General features: G+C 40.9%; 2 protein-coding genes across 2 annotated transcripts in view; one reads left to right on the top strand and one right to left on the bottom strand.

The window, feature by feature from the left end:
- The window catches only part of triob (trio Rho guanine nucleotide exchange factor b), a 76,339-nt gene extending 75,878 nt beyond the window's left edge, over positions 1-461 (bottom strand). The window contains exon 1 of the mRNA XM_068756697.1: positions 392-461. Within this exon, the coding sequence (XP_068612798.1) occupies positions 392-461 (70 nt within the window). The remainder of the gene's footprint in view (positions 1-391) is intronic.
- A 1,624-nt stretch (positions 462-2,085) lies between these two features.
- dnah5 (dynein, axonemal, heavy chain 5) overlaps positions 2,086-18,636 on the top strand; it is a 68,245-nt gene continuing 51,694 nt past the window's right edge. Inside the window, exons 1-27 of the mRNA XM_068756333.1 lie at positions 2,086-2,175; positions 8,389-8,523; positions 8,807-8,891; positions 9,075-9,238; positions 9,855-10,073; positions 10,437-10,574; positions 10,891-11,067; positions 11,219-11,332; positions 11,505-11,612; positions 11,984-12,106; positions 12,210-12,425; positions 12,536-12,562; positions 13,135-13,242; positions 13,402-13,487; positions 13,786-13,993; positions 14,098-14,211; positions 14,375-14,581; positions 14,871-14,951; positions 15,068-15,158; positions 15,370-15,515; positions 16,043-16,220; positions 16,738-16,989; positions 17,148-17,344; positions 17,461-17,554; positions 18,035-18,177; positions 18,343-18,419; positions 18,497-18,621. Coding sequence (XP_068612434.1) covers positions 2,086-2,175; positions 8,389-8,523; positions 8,807-8,891; positions 9,075-9,238; positions 9,855-10,073; positions 10,437-10,574; positions 10,891-11,067; positions 11,219-11,332; positions 11,505-11,612; positions 11,984-12,106; positions 12,210-12,425; positions 12,536-12,562; positions 13,135-13,242; positions 13,402-13,487; positions 13,786-13,993; positions 14,098-14,211; positions 14,375-14,581; positions 14,871-14,951; positions 15,068-15,158; positions 15,370-15,515; positions 16,043-16,220; positions 16,738-16,989; positions 17,148-17,344; positions 17,461-17,554; positions 18,035-18,177; positions 18,343-18,419; positions 18,497-18,621 — 3,703 coding nt within the window. The remainder of the gene's footprint in view (positions 2,176-8,388; positions 8,524-8,806; positions 8,892-9,074; positions 9,239-9,854; positions 10,074-10,436; positions 10,575-10,890; positions 11,068-11,218; positions 11,333-11,504; positions 11,613-11,983; positions 12,107-12,209; positions 12,426-12,535; positions 12,563-13,134; positions 13,243-13,401; positions 13,488-13,785; positions 13,994-14,097; positions 14,212-14,374; positions 14,582-14,870; positions 14,952-15,067; positions 15,159-15,369; positions 15,516-16,042; positions 16,221-16,737; positions 16,990-17,147; positions 17,345-17,460; positions 17,555-18,034; positions 18,178-18,342; positions 18,420-18,496; positions 18,622-18,636) is intronic.

The following is an 18,636-nucleotide window of genomic DNA, read 5'->3' as shown; positions in this document are numbered from 1 at the left end:
GAACCTATGGCCCATCCATCCATGGCCTCATCCTCTATCCGCGTGTTACATCTGAGACCTGAATTCAGTGATGATTCATCAGGATAGTCCACATTTCGATTTAAAACCGACATCCAGGGCTGTATTATCCATCCACACCTTGGAGCTCCCTCAGTCAACGCAAAGTGTGTGTCTGTGTGTGTGGGGGGGGGGGGCTGCCGAATAATCAAACGCGCATTTACCGGGATGCTGATGTGTGACATGTCACTGGACAGAAATGTGGTAACTGAGTGCGCGCTGCGCGCATCTCCGGCACCTCCGCCTCGCAGCGCGCAGCTCGCCCGTGAAACCCTCTTTGACAACAGCTCCGATGCGGCTCTCCCACAGCCGGGCTCGCCCCTTCACGACTTACCGGATTTGAAAAACGCCGCTACGTCTGCTGCGTCCTTCGCAGCCTCATCCAGTCCCTCTCCTGCGCTCATGGCTCTGGCCGCTCCTGCAGAAATATCGACAGATATCCGCGATGGGGTTTACTGTTGCAATAATAATAATCGATCAGCAGAAAATGATCCTTGCGCCTTTCATTGAAGCAGATCCGGTGTTTTCTTCATTACGCGAGAGCCCTCCTCCTCCATTTTGGCCGAGAAGGGAAAATCCGAGCGACCGATCGGCGGCGCTCCCGAGTTGGGACGTGATGAGGAGGAGGAGGAGGAGGAGGAGGAATGGGGGAGATAGTGAGAGAAGGCGGAGGTAAAGGAGGAGGGGTGGAGGGATGAGGGCGGAGGGGTATTCCGTTTCCAGCGGTGGGTGGGGTGGGATATCCTGGGATTCCGTTTTGGAGGGGGGGGATTTGGTGCATTGTGCGCCACACAAATTCAATGTGCGCCATAACGAGCCGACAACTCCAGCGTCGCTCACTGCGGTGCTGATGCGGGCTACGTGGGAGTCATTCCTCAGGGGGGGGGGGGCTGCCTGCATGTAAAATACGCTACGGGAGATGCCAAAAACACTACTTCACAGCTGCTACGCGTAGTATTAGTAATGCCTCGCGTTTAACCCGCATTTAAAGGCTAAATTCTCGCACCTTTTAATATTTGATTGCGATCACTAGGTTCTGGTGTTTCATTATACAAGGTGATTTCAACTTGTTCAAAACGGGAGCCTCGAGTGAATTTCATACGGATAAATAACAACGAAGGGGAGTGCTTGCCTTCATCTTCTCGTGATGAAGATGATGCTACAGTATGAGGTCATTTATCCACTCTTCCAACGCAGTTCTCGCTCACAGGCGGAGCGCAGTCGTCGCTTCACGGGGGTAGCACGATGCCGCCATCTAGTGGCTGTCAATATTAACGTCTCTGGGAACGACAGCGACTGCGTGCCCTCTCACCTCAATGCTGCATTCAAAGCGTCGGTAAACGCGAGCATCCCAGTGTGTGAAAAACGTGCGTGCATATTCAACTCGGTAAACAACAGGGACATTACAACAGTCGATAAATGTCTATACATTTCAACCAGACACGTAGGATAATATGAATTATGCAAAAGAATCGGTACAATATTTCATGCTGGTAACTTTAGAAAGTAAACATGCAAATAACATGTTTAATATAATAAAAAAAAATGCAATATTTGATTTTACACATTTGTTGTGATACTTTTTTTTTTATTAAGTATTTAATATTATGTATTTCTGGATGCAGCAAAATTGTTTTAATAACTATGATTACACTTTAAATGAGATTGAGATGTTTAATCACGCTATTAAAAAAAAGTACTAATGACTTGACAAACAATAATTGGCTGAACATTATTCTTTCTTTTCGTATTTTCGACATCGACGTCAGGCTTGTCTCTTGTGTCTATATTTATTTTGAAAGGTTTCTGTGAAAGGACCAGCCCACGAAAGAACATGTGACACAGCTCTCGTTCTCTTGGAAACCACAAACATAAAGCACCACAAAACGTGCTGTTGTTGAGGCCCAGTGCTCTTACAAAGTAAACGCATGGCAGAACTTTGTGCCTCAAAATAAACAACCAGGGATGAAGCAGGACATTTACAGTTTAGTTGCAGTGGAGATGTTTCTGTGAGGGAACGTTTGTGCCATGTCCTTCAGCTCTCGAACAGCCAATGTTGGCTCCAGGAGCAGACCCAGCCAGCCCTCTGTCCCGGTGGAGTCAGCCAAGGAGACGCAGGTTTGATCCGCAGTATTAACATATACCGATTACCTGAATCTAGCACATAAATGGAGCTCCGAAAGGGTGCCATTTGCTTGTTCCTACCCTTTTCATAGAATGAAAAAAAGTGACTCTAATATATTGTGTTTACTATTCAAATTGTGCATTGGTCCATCTCAGGCAACTATTAAATTTTCATGTTTTCATAGCAGAAGATATTTGTATGGGTTTCACAGCCCTGTTACCAAAACTGACTGATCTCAACCAATTGCTCTATTTTACATCTTAAACAACCTTTTGTTCATGTCAAACATGAAAGAAAGAAAAAAACAGCACTCTGTATGCAAGTCGTGTTTGTCCCCTCTTGTGTTTGTTTTTCTTTGTTTGCTTAAAGGATACCTCAACAGCAATCACTTACACAGAAAAGAAAATGAGAGACATTAAACCAAGTCTTTCCATAACTTTTAGAAAAGCGAGATGAAACAAGTTATGCTACTTGTGGAATGTTTCATTCATTCCTAAATAGAGTAATGTATTATGGTAACAGGCTTCAATTAAAATGATTTTAATCATTGTATTTGATGATAAAGTGTAAAAGTGTTAGAATAGTTAGAATATGTGATTTTTTTGCAGTTTTTGGTGATTTTCATTAACACTTTTATATATCTTACACTTGCAGTTAATTAAATATTCAGGCTACTTTGCTTGAGAAAAATGTGTTGCAGTAAAGTTTCATTCATAATTGTCAAAATTATTTTATTGAGAAGAGAAATTGCACAAACATGTGTTTGTTCCTCCATCCTGAGGAAATGCTGGTCCCAAGTTTAAAACGTTATAATCCTACTCTTGTCCATGTGGATTTGAAATAACTCTGCGATTATGATCCTGCTTTTAGGTAACAGGATTTATACTATTAATCGATTGATATTCATTATTTAGCATAGTTCTGTGGTTCCTGGCCTTTATTTTAAAGTGAGAAAGGAACTAAATTTAAGTCTATTCAATGGGTGCACAATAGTTTCTAAATACTAATCAATGTAGAGTGTGGCAACGTCCTTAAAATGCTGTTGCATTGGTCGTAGTACAGCATGGTGCAGCTAGCTCAGGGAATGATGCTAAAAGGGAGGGGATGAAAGCCTCGGTCAGAATTCCCTTTGCGGTTGTGAGAAAAACAAGTGATGGAATTAATCTGCACTTAATCTCATCTCAAGAACCCCTCGAGTCCTTTTCAATCCTCTTCAGTGTTACATTCACTGGTTTCTCAGCTGGAGCCAAGCATCACTGGAGCAGTGGACTGTGTTGTAATACTAGACTCCGTTCACCAGATGGCAGTGTAATATTTCTGTGGAGCCCTTGTATGGTTTTATTATTAAGAACATGTTTTTTATCACTATATCAGCTTCTTCACCTGTATGTGTCAGATTCATTAAATCAGCTCTGATTCACTAATATTTTAAAGGTCAGCATGAAAATGGAATTTAGTAACCTATATGAAGGTGTTTTGTTTTTTTGTGACGTGTTATGTTTTCTTAGTAATATGTAGCACTTCATTTTTTCATCCGTGTACAAACAGTCACACACATAATGAGAGAAAAAAACAATAATTTGTTCCTTCATTTTCTCACGCTTATCCTGCATCTGGGTTGTGGGTCGGCAGTCTCAGCAGAAACCCACACTCCCCTCTCCCCACCTCCCTCATCCTATTGAAGGAGAAATATATTATTTGTGTAAATTGCATTGTGGTATTACAATTTTATACAACATAAACCACATTAAGATAAATACTGCATACATAATCCTGCCCTCTCTGGATCAGCAAAATATGAGACAGCATATGTTTGCCTTCCTTTGCTCTATCTTGTTATAGTCTCATAACAGGTTCAAGATAATATAGATCATGTAGATGCATAGTGATGTGAAACAATCATGATTTATTGGATTTAATTTTGCACCAAGGTATGATTAGACTTAACAAAACAAAATCCATTAGGAATAAAAAGATAAATTGCAGCGCTCTGAGCTGTTACATGGCGTATTGTTTTCGGATCTACCGTACCGTGTGTCTTTTTTAAACAGATCTGCTAGGCTCTGTCTCCATGTGAGCGTTCTCTGGGAGAACAGTGGACATCGCCCTGTCTCACTCAAAGTCTTTCTCTTTCAGATCTCACCTGCTTATCATTTATAATTTACAGTCACTCTCCTATTTCATGGTATCTCAAAACCGGGTCAGCTTAGAAAATAAATTCTCAATCAAATTGATGACCCAGATGCTTCTAAATGAAGATGATACAGTCTTTTTTCGTATCAAAACATCCTTTTGGAGAAAGTGGTACCTATATTTTACTGTGGTGGTGGACACAGACGTGAGTGGGAATCGAACACACGGCCACTTTAAGGTCAGGTTCATGCACCTACGCCACCGAATTATCTCAATGAACTAATAAATAGCTTTTCATATGAAAACCTTTCACTTGGAACACTACACTATTTTTGGATCATAATAAAAGACCTACACCTCAATATAAATGGCTGTCAAATGTCACCATTACATTATTACTCTGGTGTCAGTCCAGTCACAGCATGACGGATATGAGCTCATTAGCATGCAACAGTAATGCATACAATATGGTAGTAAATAGCAACTTTATTGAAGATGACAAGTAACATAGCTAATTATATTTTTCTTTAACTTTCATCTGTCTCAATTGGTTTTGTTTAAGTTCACATCTGAAAACAGTACACAACCACACTACTCCTACATGTGCAAGCCATTTCCACTCACCCAAACACTGTCCCTCCATCTCATCGTAGTAGCGTGTAAGGTGAGAGCAGAACCTTGATGATTACTTTGCAGACAATGGTCATCCGACGCCACATTATCGAGTTAGCAGCCACCTTTCAGGGGCAACACTGTCATACTTTCAGGGCAGTAAATTTTCTCACATGGCAAGGAAGAAAAAAACCTCTGGAACAAAGACACTTTTTTTTGTCTTGTGTTTGTTGGAAGCTATAATTCTCTAATGGCATGAAAAGCAAAGGCAATTAAGATTGTGGAATGTCCTGAAAAAAAGTGTCAGACTGAAAGGCTGTGGAGTAGACAATGCAGCACCTCAAGGCAGACTATCAAAACAAGGTAAGATGACACAGGAGGCCTGGGGTTACGGACAACTTGGCTTCACAGCAATGTGATTAATTGTTAATGTGTTTTCACAAACAGTTAATGCACTCGGATCAAAGATTCCAGCGGACATGCTCAGGAAGGCTGGAAATCAAAGGAAATTCTTGGAAAACCATTTATAAAGATATTTAAAACAATAGTCTGAATCTATGGAATCTGTCAGGGCCCAAGGCAGGCTAGGACCCAAACGCGAGGCAGACGAGCAAGGTGCGAACAGAGCTTTTATTGGCGGGTAGGACAGGCAGGTCAGGCAGACGGGTCCGGGGGGGAGCAGGCACGAGGGAGTCCTAGGGGCAGGTGAGGGTCAGACACCGGGTGATCAGGCAGGTCAGGCAGACGGGTCCGGGGGGGAGCAGGCACGAGGGAGTCCAAGGGGCAGGTGAGGGTCAGACACCGGGTGATCAGGCAGGTCCGGTAGACGAAACACAAGGGGCAGGCGAAGAGGCAGGATCCGGGAAGCAGGCGAGGGTCGGTGCACGGGAGGTCTGGTCTGAAGGGCTGGAAAGCAGGCAGCATCACTCACAACCTGGCACGGGTGCGGTGACTGAGCTGAGCTCAAGTAGTGTCCGGGCTGATGAGGTGCAGGTGGTGGCAGGAGCACAGGTGATGGGAATGAAGCTAATTGCAGGAGCTCTGTGAGGTGCAGACAGGGAGAGAGTGATGGAATGCAACCTATGCACAAACAAAGACAGACCAGCTCATTTGTGCACCAAAAATAGACGTGTCAAAGTTAGATGAAATGATTTTTGATGCTGTGTATCCTGAAGGGCATGTTGGATTTGTGTTTATCACCCTCGTCTTTCGGTTTGTTTGAGGTGTCTAGGCGACAACCACAGCTGGCAGCGAAAACCCGTGCATTATTGACATGGAGGACCATTGCTCTTCAGATGGAATAGCTTTAGCTCACCTGACTCCAGCGTTCACCTCTGACGCCTCGATGAGGCTTGCCTCTTCCGTGGCGAGCGTGCAGCTTCCTCGTCTACATGTAGCTATCGGGCTTTGCGTCGGACAGGCTGTCATGTCGCAGGTGTTCAGTAAGCAGCGCTGGAAGCAAACACTTTCCAGGGTTATTCAGGTAGGAGAAATACTTCAGCACTGCTTCTGTTGTTGCCGTGATGTCATTTGAGGGGTCGCTTTCCTTTCTCTGCACATGATGCAGCTTTCATTTGCAAAACTGTAATGTGACAATTAATGACACCAGTTTGAAAACTTTACCTATAACTACATTGTTGACTTTGAATATGTGTGTTATCTGTGTTCCTCTGGAGGTTTGGGTTTCACGATCAAATGAGTTACACGAGCCACTGAAATGGTTTTGAATAGCTTCTTTTGAATAATACAAAACAATATCAAACTATAGGCTTGACAAGCTGCCCTGTTGCACTTTCTTTTGTCCTAGCTGTTTTCCCCATTCATTTCTAAAGCCACTGTTACTTTAGTCTAGGGACTATTTGTTTGTACTGAGGTGGCTCTGTGTGAAGGTCTGCCTGTCATTGTTAGAGCCTGCTATTGTTGGCTGTAGTGGGTTTGTGTTTTGCATTCAGTGGTCTAAGTCTGTTTATTTGAATAATCTGCATCATCCTGCTTTGTGCTTGTATTGTTTGTCTTTGCGCTGAAGGTTAGGGTTGATTGTTCACACGGTTTGAAATAAAGACAGAGAAGGTGTGAAATGTCCTGGTCGCTCACTACGTCCATGTATCTTCTCCTGGGTCAACCCCTAGCCCTGTTCCCTGGCAGTTCCATCCTCAACATCCTTCTACCGATATAGTCCCTATCTCTCCTCTGGACATGTCCAAAACGTCAAAGACTGGTCTCTCTGACCTTATCTCCAAAACAAGACCTTTCCCTTCATTCTCGCTGACACTCTCCTATCACAGAGCACTCCTGTTACTTTCCTCCACCTGTTCCAGCCTGCTTGCACACGATTCTCCACTTTCTTTCCACATCCTCCTTCACTCTGCATATAGAATTAGGCTATATATTAGCAAAATAGTTATTTATTTTGAAAACATTAGAAAAAGAAAATGGAAAACATGACGAGGGAGACACTTCACTGAATGTGCCATTTACAATGTTAGTTTCATTCTGTTGTTAATAGCTACATAAACAGTTTGATGTACAATAAAACGAACGCTGAAGTGCTTTATTTTTGACGTGGCTGGGATTTGTTGTGCTTTAGTGTAAAAGAGGGGCTTTTCAAAGACACCCTGTCCATGGTGACGTCAATGCAAAATGTATTTCAAGTCTGAAATAGTTGTTCCCATCATGCCCTGCTTCAATTCCAGACAGACTAAATGAAGACTAAATGAGAGAATGTAAATGGACCCTGCAGCCGGCACACTCGTGAAAACCCAGGTTTCATGTAATTTATTGGTTAACCTTGTTCCTGTGTTATTGAGGTGTAACCAGGCAACCCGCTTTGGTTGATGTTTTCATCCCACCGCCCTAAATGCAAACTGTAAACTGCCTAGTTTTTAGCTGCCTATTCTTCTCAAAGAAATAATATTTCCCCCTCCCTTTGGATCGGTGCTTAGACACACGTCTTGACAGAACACTGACGTCTGTATTTGGATATTTTCCGTTTGTTGTGTAGAGCGTTACACAAAGGACAGAAGGGGGATGTGTTTACTGAAGGCTCTTCATTTTTCTGTTATTCCCATCTGTTTTCTTTAGCTAGAATATACATCTGAGAAAAAAAAACAAGTGGCGACCACAGGAGCACTTCAGTCAATTCAATAATAACAACCTCTTGTATGTGAACTATGTTTGGATGGATTGTATTCTGGTTGGTCATTTGATGGTGTGTCAAACACAGATTATGGTGTGGTACCAAACAAGAATTTACATTTGTTGAACTGTGCCTGCAATACATCGATATGAAAAGTTCAGCTAGGCTGTGAATTTGATGCATGTGTAAATTCTTCGTACATTTTTTTTTATGGGAATCATCCTAAATTAATTCATCTTTATTTGTGGAAATTCACAATGCCATTCTTAATCTGTCTCATCAGTTCTTGCAGCAGTAATTAAAATTGTCTGAATATATTGTTTAGCAAAAATTGAGAGAGGAACGTGAAGCCAAACGGGCTCAGCTGGATGGAAGGCATGACTACATCCTCAGCGTCGTGGCTTCATGCCTGGGACTGGAGAAAGCAGATGTGGAAGATGTTGTACTGGAGGGGAATCAGGTATATTGTATTTTCACATTTTCACAAAGATGTGTTTGTGTCTTTGGTTTTGTAGAAACTGGCTAACCCAGAGCAATCAGATATGGAAGAATTTGACATAATAAATGAATATATATTATTTTTTCATTTCCATTTTTAATGTAAGACCAAGTCAGAGTACAGGGAAAGAAAGAATACAGGGTATTTGTAGTAGTTTCGAGTTTTCTCATGGTCAGGTTGTGTGTGTCTGTTGATAAGCACTCAACAGAATAACTATGATTGTGTTTTTTGTTTTTTTTCATAGATTGACCGAATGGAGCAGTTTTTTGTAGCTGATGGTTTTCCACACCTCATGTTCTTCTACCAGGACAGTGAGCCCGTTGAAGAAGGTAACTTGATCATGAACTGGTATTGAAAATATGAACTTTTAAACCAAAAAGATGATGTTATTCGCTACATGAATTAATATTTGTGGTCTAAAATCAGTAGTAATTGGAGTGTAGAGGCCCCAGTATCAGGAGAAAACTAGTTGGGTTACCTTGTGATGTGTCTTTGTCTAACGTTTGTCTCAGCAGCAGCCTCTGCTCCCTCCCAGCTCGTTGCCCAGCAGCCTGCTCGCAGCAAGACGTCTAAAGTGTTTGTGACAGACGGGAGGGATGTGGCGCTAACTGGACTGTGTGTCTTCTTCACCAGAGCCAACGCGTCTAAGACAATAACCTCTGAGAACATCCACAGAGTGAGTCACTTTCCACGGTGCTGTTTGAAAATGAACATGTGGGTTTCAGGGTGAATAGAAGTCAGCCAGGTATATGAAAGAAATTCAAGCTGCATTTTTCGAATGCTTTTTTGTTTTTTTTTGAATGGTGATTATTTTGCTTTGAGCCCATTTCTGTGATAAAAGATTTCCTTCAGGGTGACCGCTTCTTTCCCTCCTGAGACAGTGATGCGTTGGGCATGAGCACTCTGATGCCTTGGCAAACTCTTACTATTGATTCTTTCTGATTACCTGCTGTCACCAGTAAAGCTAATAATCATCACTGATAACAGGGCATGTTCTTGACATTTCTAGAAAGCAACGTGAGTGTGTGTGTGCACGTCAGTGCGTGTTTGTGTGTGCATTCTTTCCTTGTGTGCATGTCAGTGTGCGTGTTTGTCACACCAGTCCACCCACCCTCTTTTACGAAAGAAAGAGGAATACTCAGTTAAATGAATCAGTGATGTGGCATCTATTCATTGTGCAGGAATCAAATGCCCCACTCTTTATAGAAGTTCTGGTATCAGACAACCAGGGTCATGATTGTAACGGTCTGCTTTTGGATTTAGTATCTGTGTTAGTTTTCTCCTTTGTGCAGGATGTCAACTTCAATATGTTGGATGCAACAGAGGGTGGTCTGCTAAAAGGTGTGGAACAGCTGCTTTCTGAGATCTTCATCCCCACTCTAAGCAAGATGAACCATGTCTGGGGGGAAGTAGCCAGTCCCCAGGCCCAGGCTGTCAAACAAGACTTCATATCATCATTGGAAAACTTTGTGTCCGTTTTGGCGGGAGCACAGGAGAGCCTGGAAGAAAAGGTGCTTAATATAGAACAGGAGTAAAATTACCAACGAGGAAAGAAAATCAAAGCAACATAATCAGTAACTAAAAGGGTTTTTATAATGTCTGTGCACTAACCATTTGCCAGTATATCGAAAAACAGAGAAATACTGTAAATTATGAGTTGGATTCGTAGAATTTATCCTTTTGAACATCAGTGAATGTTATTTGTAATAGTTTCATTAAAGCAGTGAGCACTTATTTCTGTTAGCTTTAAAGTAGTTGTCATCCTCCTATTTTGACCAAAACATTTTCATCTATATGCGCACGCAGGATAATACACTATAAAAAATAAAATTGGCACAGCAACGAAAACAAACCGTGTCTTGACTTTCCTCCAGGTTACCTTGAAAGAGTGTGACACATTTGACCTGCGGGTGCTTAAAGGCCCGTCGGACTACATGGCAGCAGCAAACAGCACAGAGGCCACAGAAAAGATAGAGGCTTCCATGAAAATCTGGGTCAAACAGATAGAACAGGTGAGATTTGTTACGTAACAGGTAAGGAATTAAGGTTAATCGTGTAGCGTTACCTGTTTTGCCCGAAACCTATTATAAACTTGTACTCCTCATTGTTATGTGGAGCAGCGAGATTTTGAACTTGAATTGATATCAAGTTGCTTGACATTGTACCTTTGAATGTGCAGAATCGAATTTGTTTCACAAAACTCAAAATGAATGGATCCATTGGTCAGTGTTGCAAACTTAAATAAAATGAAATTCAGGGAAGGCATAGGAAAGCTTGCAGGTTTTCTACCAGCCAGTGTACAGACAGTAACCTGCTTCTTTCCTTCAGGTTCTAGCTGAGAGCGGCCAGCTGAGAAAGGAGGCCGATGACCTCGGCCCTCGGGCTGAGCTGGTCCACTGGAAGAAAAGAATGTCTCGCTTCAACTATCTTCTGGACCAGCTGAAGAGCCCTGATGTCAGGGCTGTATTGGGTGTCCTCCTGATGGCTAAATCCAAGGTCATAAAGGTCAGACCAGGCTGTTTTTTGCTTCTTTAGTAGATCAGATGTTCAGGCTTGTTTTCTTCACATTTTAAAGTCTTTGATGTAAATTTTGAGAATTATGAACTGATTTGGACTTGGTCTTAAATTCAAAGCAGTATGGGTTTGTTCTGTCCAGACATGGAAGGAACTGGACACCAGGATTACTGATGCAGCCAATGAGGCCAAAGACAATGTCAAGTACCTCTACAGCCTGGAGAGGTTTTGTGACCCTCTTTACAACAGCGACCCCGTAAGATAAACACTGTCATCGCTTTAAAAAAAAAAAAGAGAGATCTTCTAAATTACAAGCACACCAAATTTACCACATTCAAGTGGAACAATCCTTAAGTTGTTAAAAATATGTTTTAAGGAAATAATATTGTGTTGAACAAACAAAAGCCATGATTTTTGTTTCATCTAAGGTGCTGATGGTGGATGCAATCCCAGGTCTGATCAACGCCATTAGGATGATTCACAGTATTTCTCGCTACTACAATACATCAGAAAAGATTACATCACTTTTTGTAAAGGTGGGGTGGCTGCACTCAGTGTAACAACAGAGAAAGATTATAATGCAGGAAAGATGTTTACCTTCAGTTTGGATATTGTCTTTATTTGAACCTTTCAATCCCTGATTTTCTTGTTTTTTTGACGAGTCAACGTTCCTGTTTGTTGGGAGAAAAGTTGCGCATAAAAATATTTCTAAATACACCCTCACTAACATCCCTGTGAACAAATAGTGGGTTGTAGTTGTGATTTATGATTAGATGTGAACAGCATAAAAATATCAGAATGTGTTTTGCATCGTATTCCAGCACTCAAAACAAAGTGCTCCTTTAACATTTTGACATTTATGCTAATTTCCATATCTGCATTTCTCCGTACCCATCAAAATCTTCAGGTAACAAATCAGATGATCACAGCCTGCAAAGCATACATCACCAATAATGGCTGTAATTCAATATGGGAGCAGCCTCAGCAAGTTGTAGTGGACAAAATCAAAGCTGCCATCCACCTAAACCAGGTACTGGGTTCTACTTTTATTATCTGTTTTTCTGCATTCACTTTCTCATCAAATGTGATTGTGAAGAGGGACCAGTTTTATTACATTAAGCTGCATCCTCCAGGAGTACCAGCGATATTTCCACCAAACCAAGGCCAAGCTGGAACAAACTCCCTCGGAGAGACAGTTTGACTTCAGCGAGATGTACATTTTTGGGAAGTTTGACACATTCCAGCGACGACTCTGCAAGATCTTGGAAATGTTGAGCACCATTTCCACCTATTCCGTCCTGCAGGACTCAAAGATAGAAGGACTGGAGACCACAGCAACCACGTTTCAAGTGGGTATACTTTTCTCGTAACAATTGTCTGATTGCTCTACGGTGTTTTTTTCCTTTAGAGTGCACTGATGTGAGCTATTTTTTTGTTTCTGCTTCACTGGGTCATCCAGACTGCAGAAATGCAGGGAAAATGGGAGGTAAAGTCATTATCACAGTCTTCAACTTGTAGCTCACGACTCATTTTTCAGGACGCATTGGTAAAATTCACTGACCAGACATTTCACCACTGTGCAACCGTCAAAGCTTTTCGACACTAACTGCATGGAACATAAACAAAGAACTAATTCAAAACATGTCATCAGTCACATTTATTTGTGTTGTTTGGTGTTGATTAGTAAAGCTTTTGCATGTTATCGTCATTCTGCTCATGGTTAGATTAACTAAAGACAGGGTGAATTAGATGTGAGCGCCCCTCCGTTTTAAAAAGCTGAGAGGTTACTTAGCAGAATATGCATTAGTTATGGTAAGCTTGCAATTTGGCATTACATTTTCAGAATTGTTTTCTACTTGTTTTGTGCTTTGCTATTTTATAAAAACATTGATTAACTCCCAGATACACTCCACAACATTAGTAGGATATAACCTGTAGTTTTCCAGCTCAGGCTTTGCTGCAGCAGAGCAACGATGTAGAATTATTTAGAGGCTTTAAACTGTTTAATCAGATGTTTAAAATTGTGTGTAACCACCACTGTGCTTGTGTGTGCGACAGGCTATTGTGCAGAGCATGAGAAAAAAACACTATAGCTTCCTTGACCAGAGAAGAACTGACTTTGATGTTGACTATGAGGAATTCTGCAAAAGTACCTCTGGACTTCATGTAAGTTAAACTTTCCTGCCACAAGTGCTTAAGTCAGACAATGAACAATGTCTCTTTTTACTGAAGCTATGGCCCAGTTTGAGCCCTTTTGCTGGGTTTTTAATCAACATTTGATTTATATTACCTGATGTAAATATAATTGTAATATTGGTCTTCCAGAGCCAGCTGAAGAGTTTCATGGATAGCACTTTTGAAAAAATTCCAAACACAGAGAGAGCGCTAAATGTGCTGAAGACATTTGAAAGGTAACTATTCTTAAAACAATATTATGCATATTCATCTTCCAATCTCAGAAAACATAATTTTCTATATAACCAGGTAATAATTATAAATTACATTCACAATAATTTATATGCTGCTATGAAAGTCAACATGAGAGAGTTTTTTCCAGCTTATTAATATAACTAAAAAGTCATTTATTTAGGGGACCCTATTAGACATTGCCTGTTTAATATCTTAGTTATTTAGTTTTTCTAGCAGGGCTTGACTTTTTTTGTTCTGACTAAATGCAATTTTCTGTATTTTGGGACACCTTTTCAACAGACTGGGCATCCCAGACCTCGGAATTGATGAAAAGTATCAGTACATTCTGCAGAACTACGGCCGGGACATTGAAATGGTCTCCCATATATACACGAAGCAGAAAGAAGACCCCCCCATTGGCCGCGACTTGCCTCCAGTGGCCGGCCGCATCATGTGGACTCGGCAGCTCTCCAGCAGGATCCAAGGTCCAATGGATCTCTTTCAACAGGTAAAATCACACTTTCGACCTTTCTAGATTGAACATCGACGGTTTTCTTTCCTATTGCATTATCATCTGAGGACATAAACTACACAACCGTTTTCGCCCCATAGCATTCAGGAGCTCTTTCCACACCAGAGGCCAAGAGAATCATCAGGAACTACAACAGGGTATTAGGGATCCTGTTGGAGTATGAGATGCTCTACCATCACAGCTGGATGAAAAAGGCAAGGGGAGAAGAGAAACAATATTTGGACATGGAAATATTTATAAGTATAAACTATAATGTATAACAAAACATTTTAAACATGCTAATAGAATATTTAGAGTGCAGGCTTCTTTTTCAGTTCTCACTAATTTGTCTAAATCACCTCCATTCTCCCCATGTAGATGGAAGATGCCCGGGCTGGCCTGCAGGCCTCTCTGTTGGTCAGGTCTCCACAAACAGGGGAACTGTTTGTGAACTTTGACCCAGAGATTCTGACCCAGATTAGGGAGGTGAACTGCATGACACGGATGGGTCTGAAGATCCCACCCTTTGCTGCTTTGTTGCAGCAGAAACAGTACACCTTAAAAAAGAACTACAACAAATTGCAGGTGATTATCGTATAGTTAAGCACATTTACTGATAATTAGAATTTAAAGAATCAATAGAAGATGCCACAATTATGATTCAAAAGCCCCACACCACAAAAATAACAGCTGTAGCTGATAATAAGAAATGCTGCAGGGAACAATTACAGGACAACATGGTTTAGTTCAGGGCTTAAAAGTATGTTTATGACAGAAAAGGTAATTTTAATTACTTTTACGTCATTCTTTCAGGAGAAAATCAACTCGGTGTTTGTTGTGAGTGAATACAGAATCTATGTTTTTCTTTCTGCAGTTGATGTTAAGTGAGAACACCAGAGTGCGGGGAAAGATTCAGAGTGTTTTTGAGCAGCTGACCTTGCCGCACATTGCTAAGGTAAGATGTGATACTTTATCTGGTGTATCTGGGCTGGTTTTCCCTGTTGGTTGTATAAACAGCTACATTTATCCCATGAATCCACAATAAAATGAGACTAACTTGTCGCTCGGCAGGTGGATGAAGCTATACAGCCAGGTCTGACCTCCCTCAGCTGGACGTCTCTGAACATAGACAAGTACCTTGGCTGCATTGACAAAGCTTTGGGTAAGCAGATGAACTGAGTTCTTGAAAATTAAGTCGAGTTGAATTAGTTAAAATTACAAGGCAATTTGTGTAAATTGTTGTATAATATTTTGGAAAACACATCCTCATCCAACCTCCTTCTTCCCTTCCTTGTTTCTGTGTGTGTTATTATACTACTGTACACTCATCTTATTAAACGCTGTATTTGTTCTGTGTGTTCTCCTCTCTCCAGCTGACCTGGAGCTGTTGATGGACAGGGTGAATGACTTGGTGGAGTTTAGGATAGATGCAGTGCTGCAGGAGATGAGCACATCCACGCTGTGCGTTTTGCCACAGGATGAACCAATCACCTGTGAGGAGTTTGTGCAGACCACCAGGGTAAATTCTTACTGTCTGTTTCATGTAAACATGTGCTTTGTGGCATCAATATTTTCAACATGCGTAGATCTGTATGCTTTGCACTACGGTTACTGCATATATCCTTGCTGTGGCATTGCTTATAGATAACAGTGTCTCATTTGCAGGGAAAACTACAGTTCAAGACTTTTAAAATGCATCATCATATAGTGCTCATGTGAATGATTCATTCACTGCAAACACTGACATTGATTTAAAATAAATATTTCATCATGGAGCCCAGTACCGGTTAAAACTTACTTGCATTAATTTAATTTGAAGTAATTTGGTTTGGCACTCAGTTAACGAGATTAAAGATGGTTTTAATTATAAATACAATTATTTTCTTGTTTTTATTATTTTCAAAGTATGAAAACCTGACTACTGTACTAATGTTTTTTTTGTTGGTTGTGGGTGCCATGGTGAAACCCTAAAGTTAATGTTATGCTGCTCTGTGCTGCCACTCCAAGGCCTTTTAATTTTAATGTCAAATATAAATATATGCATAGGACCTGTGCATAAAGCAAGCCCAAAATCTCTACACTAAGAGCTCATTAGTGGAGGAGGCTGCTAATGAGCTGATCAACATGCTGCTGGAGTTTGACCACAATCGGGGAGAGGAGCTGGACAAGGTTGAGGAAGAAAACTGCACAGAGAGCAAGACCATTGTCCACAATGACAGTGAAGGTATGGCAACATTTTACATTGGCGATCAAACAGAACAGTGTATGATAATGTGCAGTCTATAGCGTTGAATAAAGTCAACTGGACTTGTAGAAATTTCTGGAAGTCCTCACCAGCCGTTCAAAACGTAAGTCCTTTGGATGATAGGTGAAAAGTCATCAGTCTTTTCTTACAAGTCCAGTTTCATTCAACACAATGAGCTACCTTGACCTGGATGAAAGAGAAACTTCACAGATGAGAAGTTGCAGTGGGACTGAGTTAAAGCTAGTTAGAACAGATGTATTAAAAACTTTAAATATCAACATAATAAGTGAGTTAATGACACAGTATTTCTGTAACTTTCATGTCTTGTTCTTTAAATATAAAATGTAAGACAATCAGAAACCCATAACTTGGCAAATTTGTGTTGCTTTCAGTGGTACAGATTAGGTTTGTTTCACATTTTAAATTTCCAATAGTCAAGGGGAATTGTAGCTATTGAGATTCATGTTCACTAAATGCATTACTTTTTGCTTCTCAGGTGAAGATGACGGTCATTCACATTCACTCTTCTCCAGAAACACCATACTCCCTTCTGCCAGTGTTGGTCCTTCCTCTCCCTTGGTGAGGAGGAAGAGGAAGAGGGACCTGATGGAAATTATGGAGGAGGAAGCTCAGGAGCTGCTCTGCTACTTTAACCATCGTAATGTGGATGCTTTACTGAGACTGACACGCAACACCTTGGAGATGCTACGCAAGCGAATCCATAACTCCTTGCTCACACATTTCTTAGGTGTGTCTTCTGTTATCACTTTCTCGCTGTCATAAACTTGTCATAAAATGTGAAAATAGTTTCCATACAACATATCAAACAATGTTATGCATGCATAATGATAGAGAATAAAGATTTAAGATTTAAGATTTGTTACTGTCTCTCCTCTCACTCTGTAGCTGAGAGTGATTCAACTAGTTATGGCAAAAGCAATCATCAGCAGCCAATCTTCAGAGTCAACGTGATCCTGTCCATTCCTAACATTGCCATGGTCCCAGCGCTGGAGGATGTCCAGCAGGCTATAAACCGGGCTGTAGAGTGCATTGGCAGTGTCACCAAAGGAGTCAGCCAGTGGAGCAAAGAAAGGATCTCAAAGGTAGGTTTGAGCAAATGTATTATAATAACAATTGACTATGTAACATTATTGTATTGGTTTATGTATTAAATATGAAGGTTCATACTCTACTGATGCCTTTGCTGTTTATTTTCCAGAGGAAAATGAATGAAAGAAGGATGGCTGCTCTGAAAAAGGACAGCTCTGAAAGTGAATCAGAGGATGGAGCAACAACATACAGGAGCCTGGTTGGTACGTGAGGACATGACACCGCAACAGTTTGCATGATGAGCAGTAACTTGTCAACATTTAACAACATAGAGACCAGAACACTGATCATTTGCTAATTAGCTAACACAGAGGTAATGTTCAACTCTGCCTGATGATGGACAATTTAGCTGTAGGGTGATGGATTTGCTGAAATGAACACAAATCTGGGTTGGATTATATGTTCTGTATGTGGTTAAGAGTTTTGGTAAAATTATGATGCCGCTCAGGCGCAAAGTTTAAAATGTAATCTAAAATCACTGGCTTTCCTCTATTAAATCATCTTTCACTTTCCATCACCAAACAATTACAATAATTCAAGCACTTCATATCTGAACAATACTTAGTCATTGCAATATGAGACATGCTAAGCTAATGTCAAGCTGTTAATAATGTGTAGATGCTTCCTGTCCATCCAAACACTAAACATTCCATCCCATGTCATGTCCTCCAAACTCTTTTCAGATGGCAGCACTTCAGATATTTCAGCATCTGTGATCCAGGCCATCCCATTCCAGGCAAGAAACTACCACAAGACGGTGTCTGAGAACAAGGAAATAGTCAAACTAGTGTCTGTACTCGGCACCTCCATTAGTTCCAACAAAAAGGTACACACCCTTTTTATAAAAAAATCATAAATGTAGTGAGTCCATCTTTATTTCAAGTCTTATAGCATCTTATTAGGAGAAATTACAATGCCACTCCAATTAATGTGTTAAATTCTTATCATCTGTGAATTCATGATGTAAGTTTTGATTTATATTACTGAGCAGGAGGTGATGACTGCTCTGGACAGATTTAGCCGTTACCATCACATCTGGAGAGAGGACCATGAGGAAATGATGTGCGAGTATGATGAACTGAAACACTGATACTCCACTCTAAGTCTTCATACTGGAGAATATAATTGTCTTTTTTTATTTACAGATTTGCTCAGGACAGTCCCTTGCTCTCAGAGTTTGAGAGTCAGATTATTTTATATCGGGATCTAGAGTTGGAAATAAAGTCTGAACCAGAGTACATCACTGTGGGAGCCTTGGCTTTGTTTACAGGTCAGTTATCTTTGG

This window comes from Brachionichthys hirsutus, chromosome 3, assembly GCF_040956055.1.
Source record: "Brachionichthys hirsutus isolate HB-005 chromosome 3, CSIRO-AGI_Bhir_v1, whole genome shotgun sequence".
NCBI classification, from domain to species: domain Eukaryota; kingdom Metazoa; phylum Chordata; class Actinopteri; order Lophiiformes; family Brachionichthyidae; genus Brachionichthys; species Brachionichthys hirsutus.
This window is presented reverse-complemented; position numbering and strand designations above follow the sequence as displayed.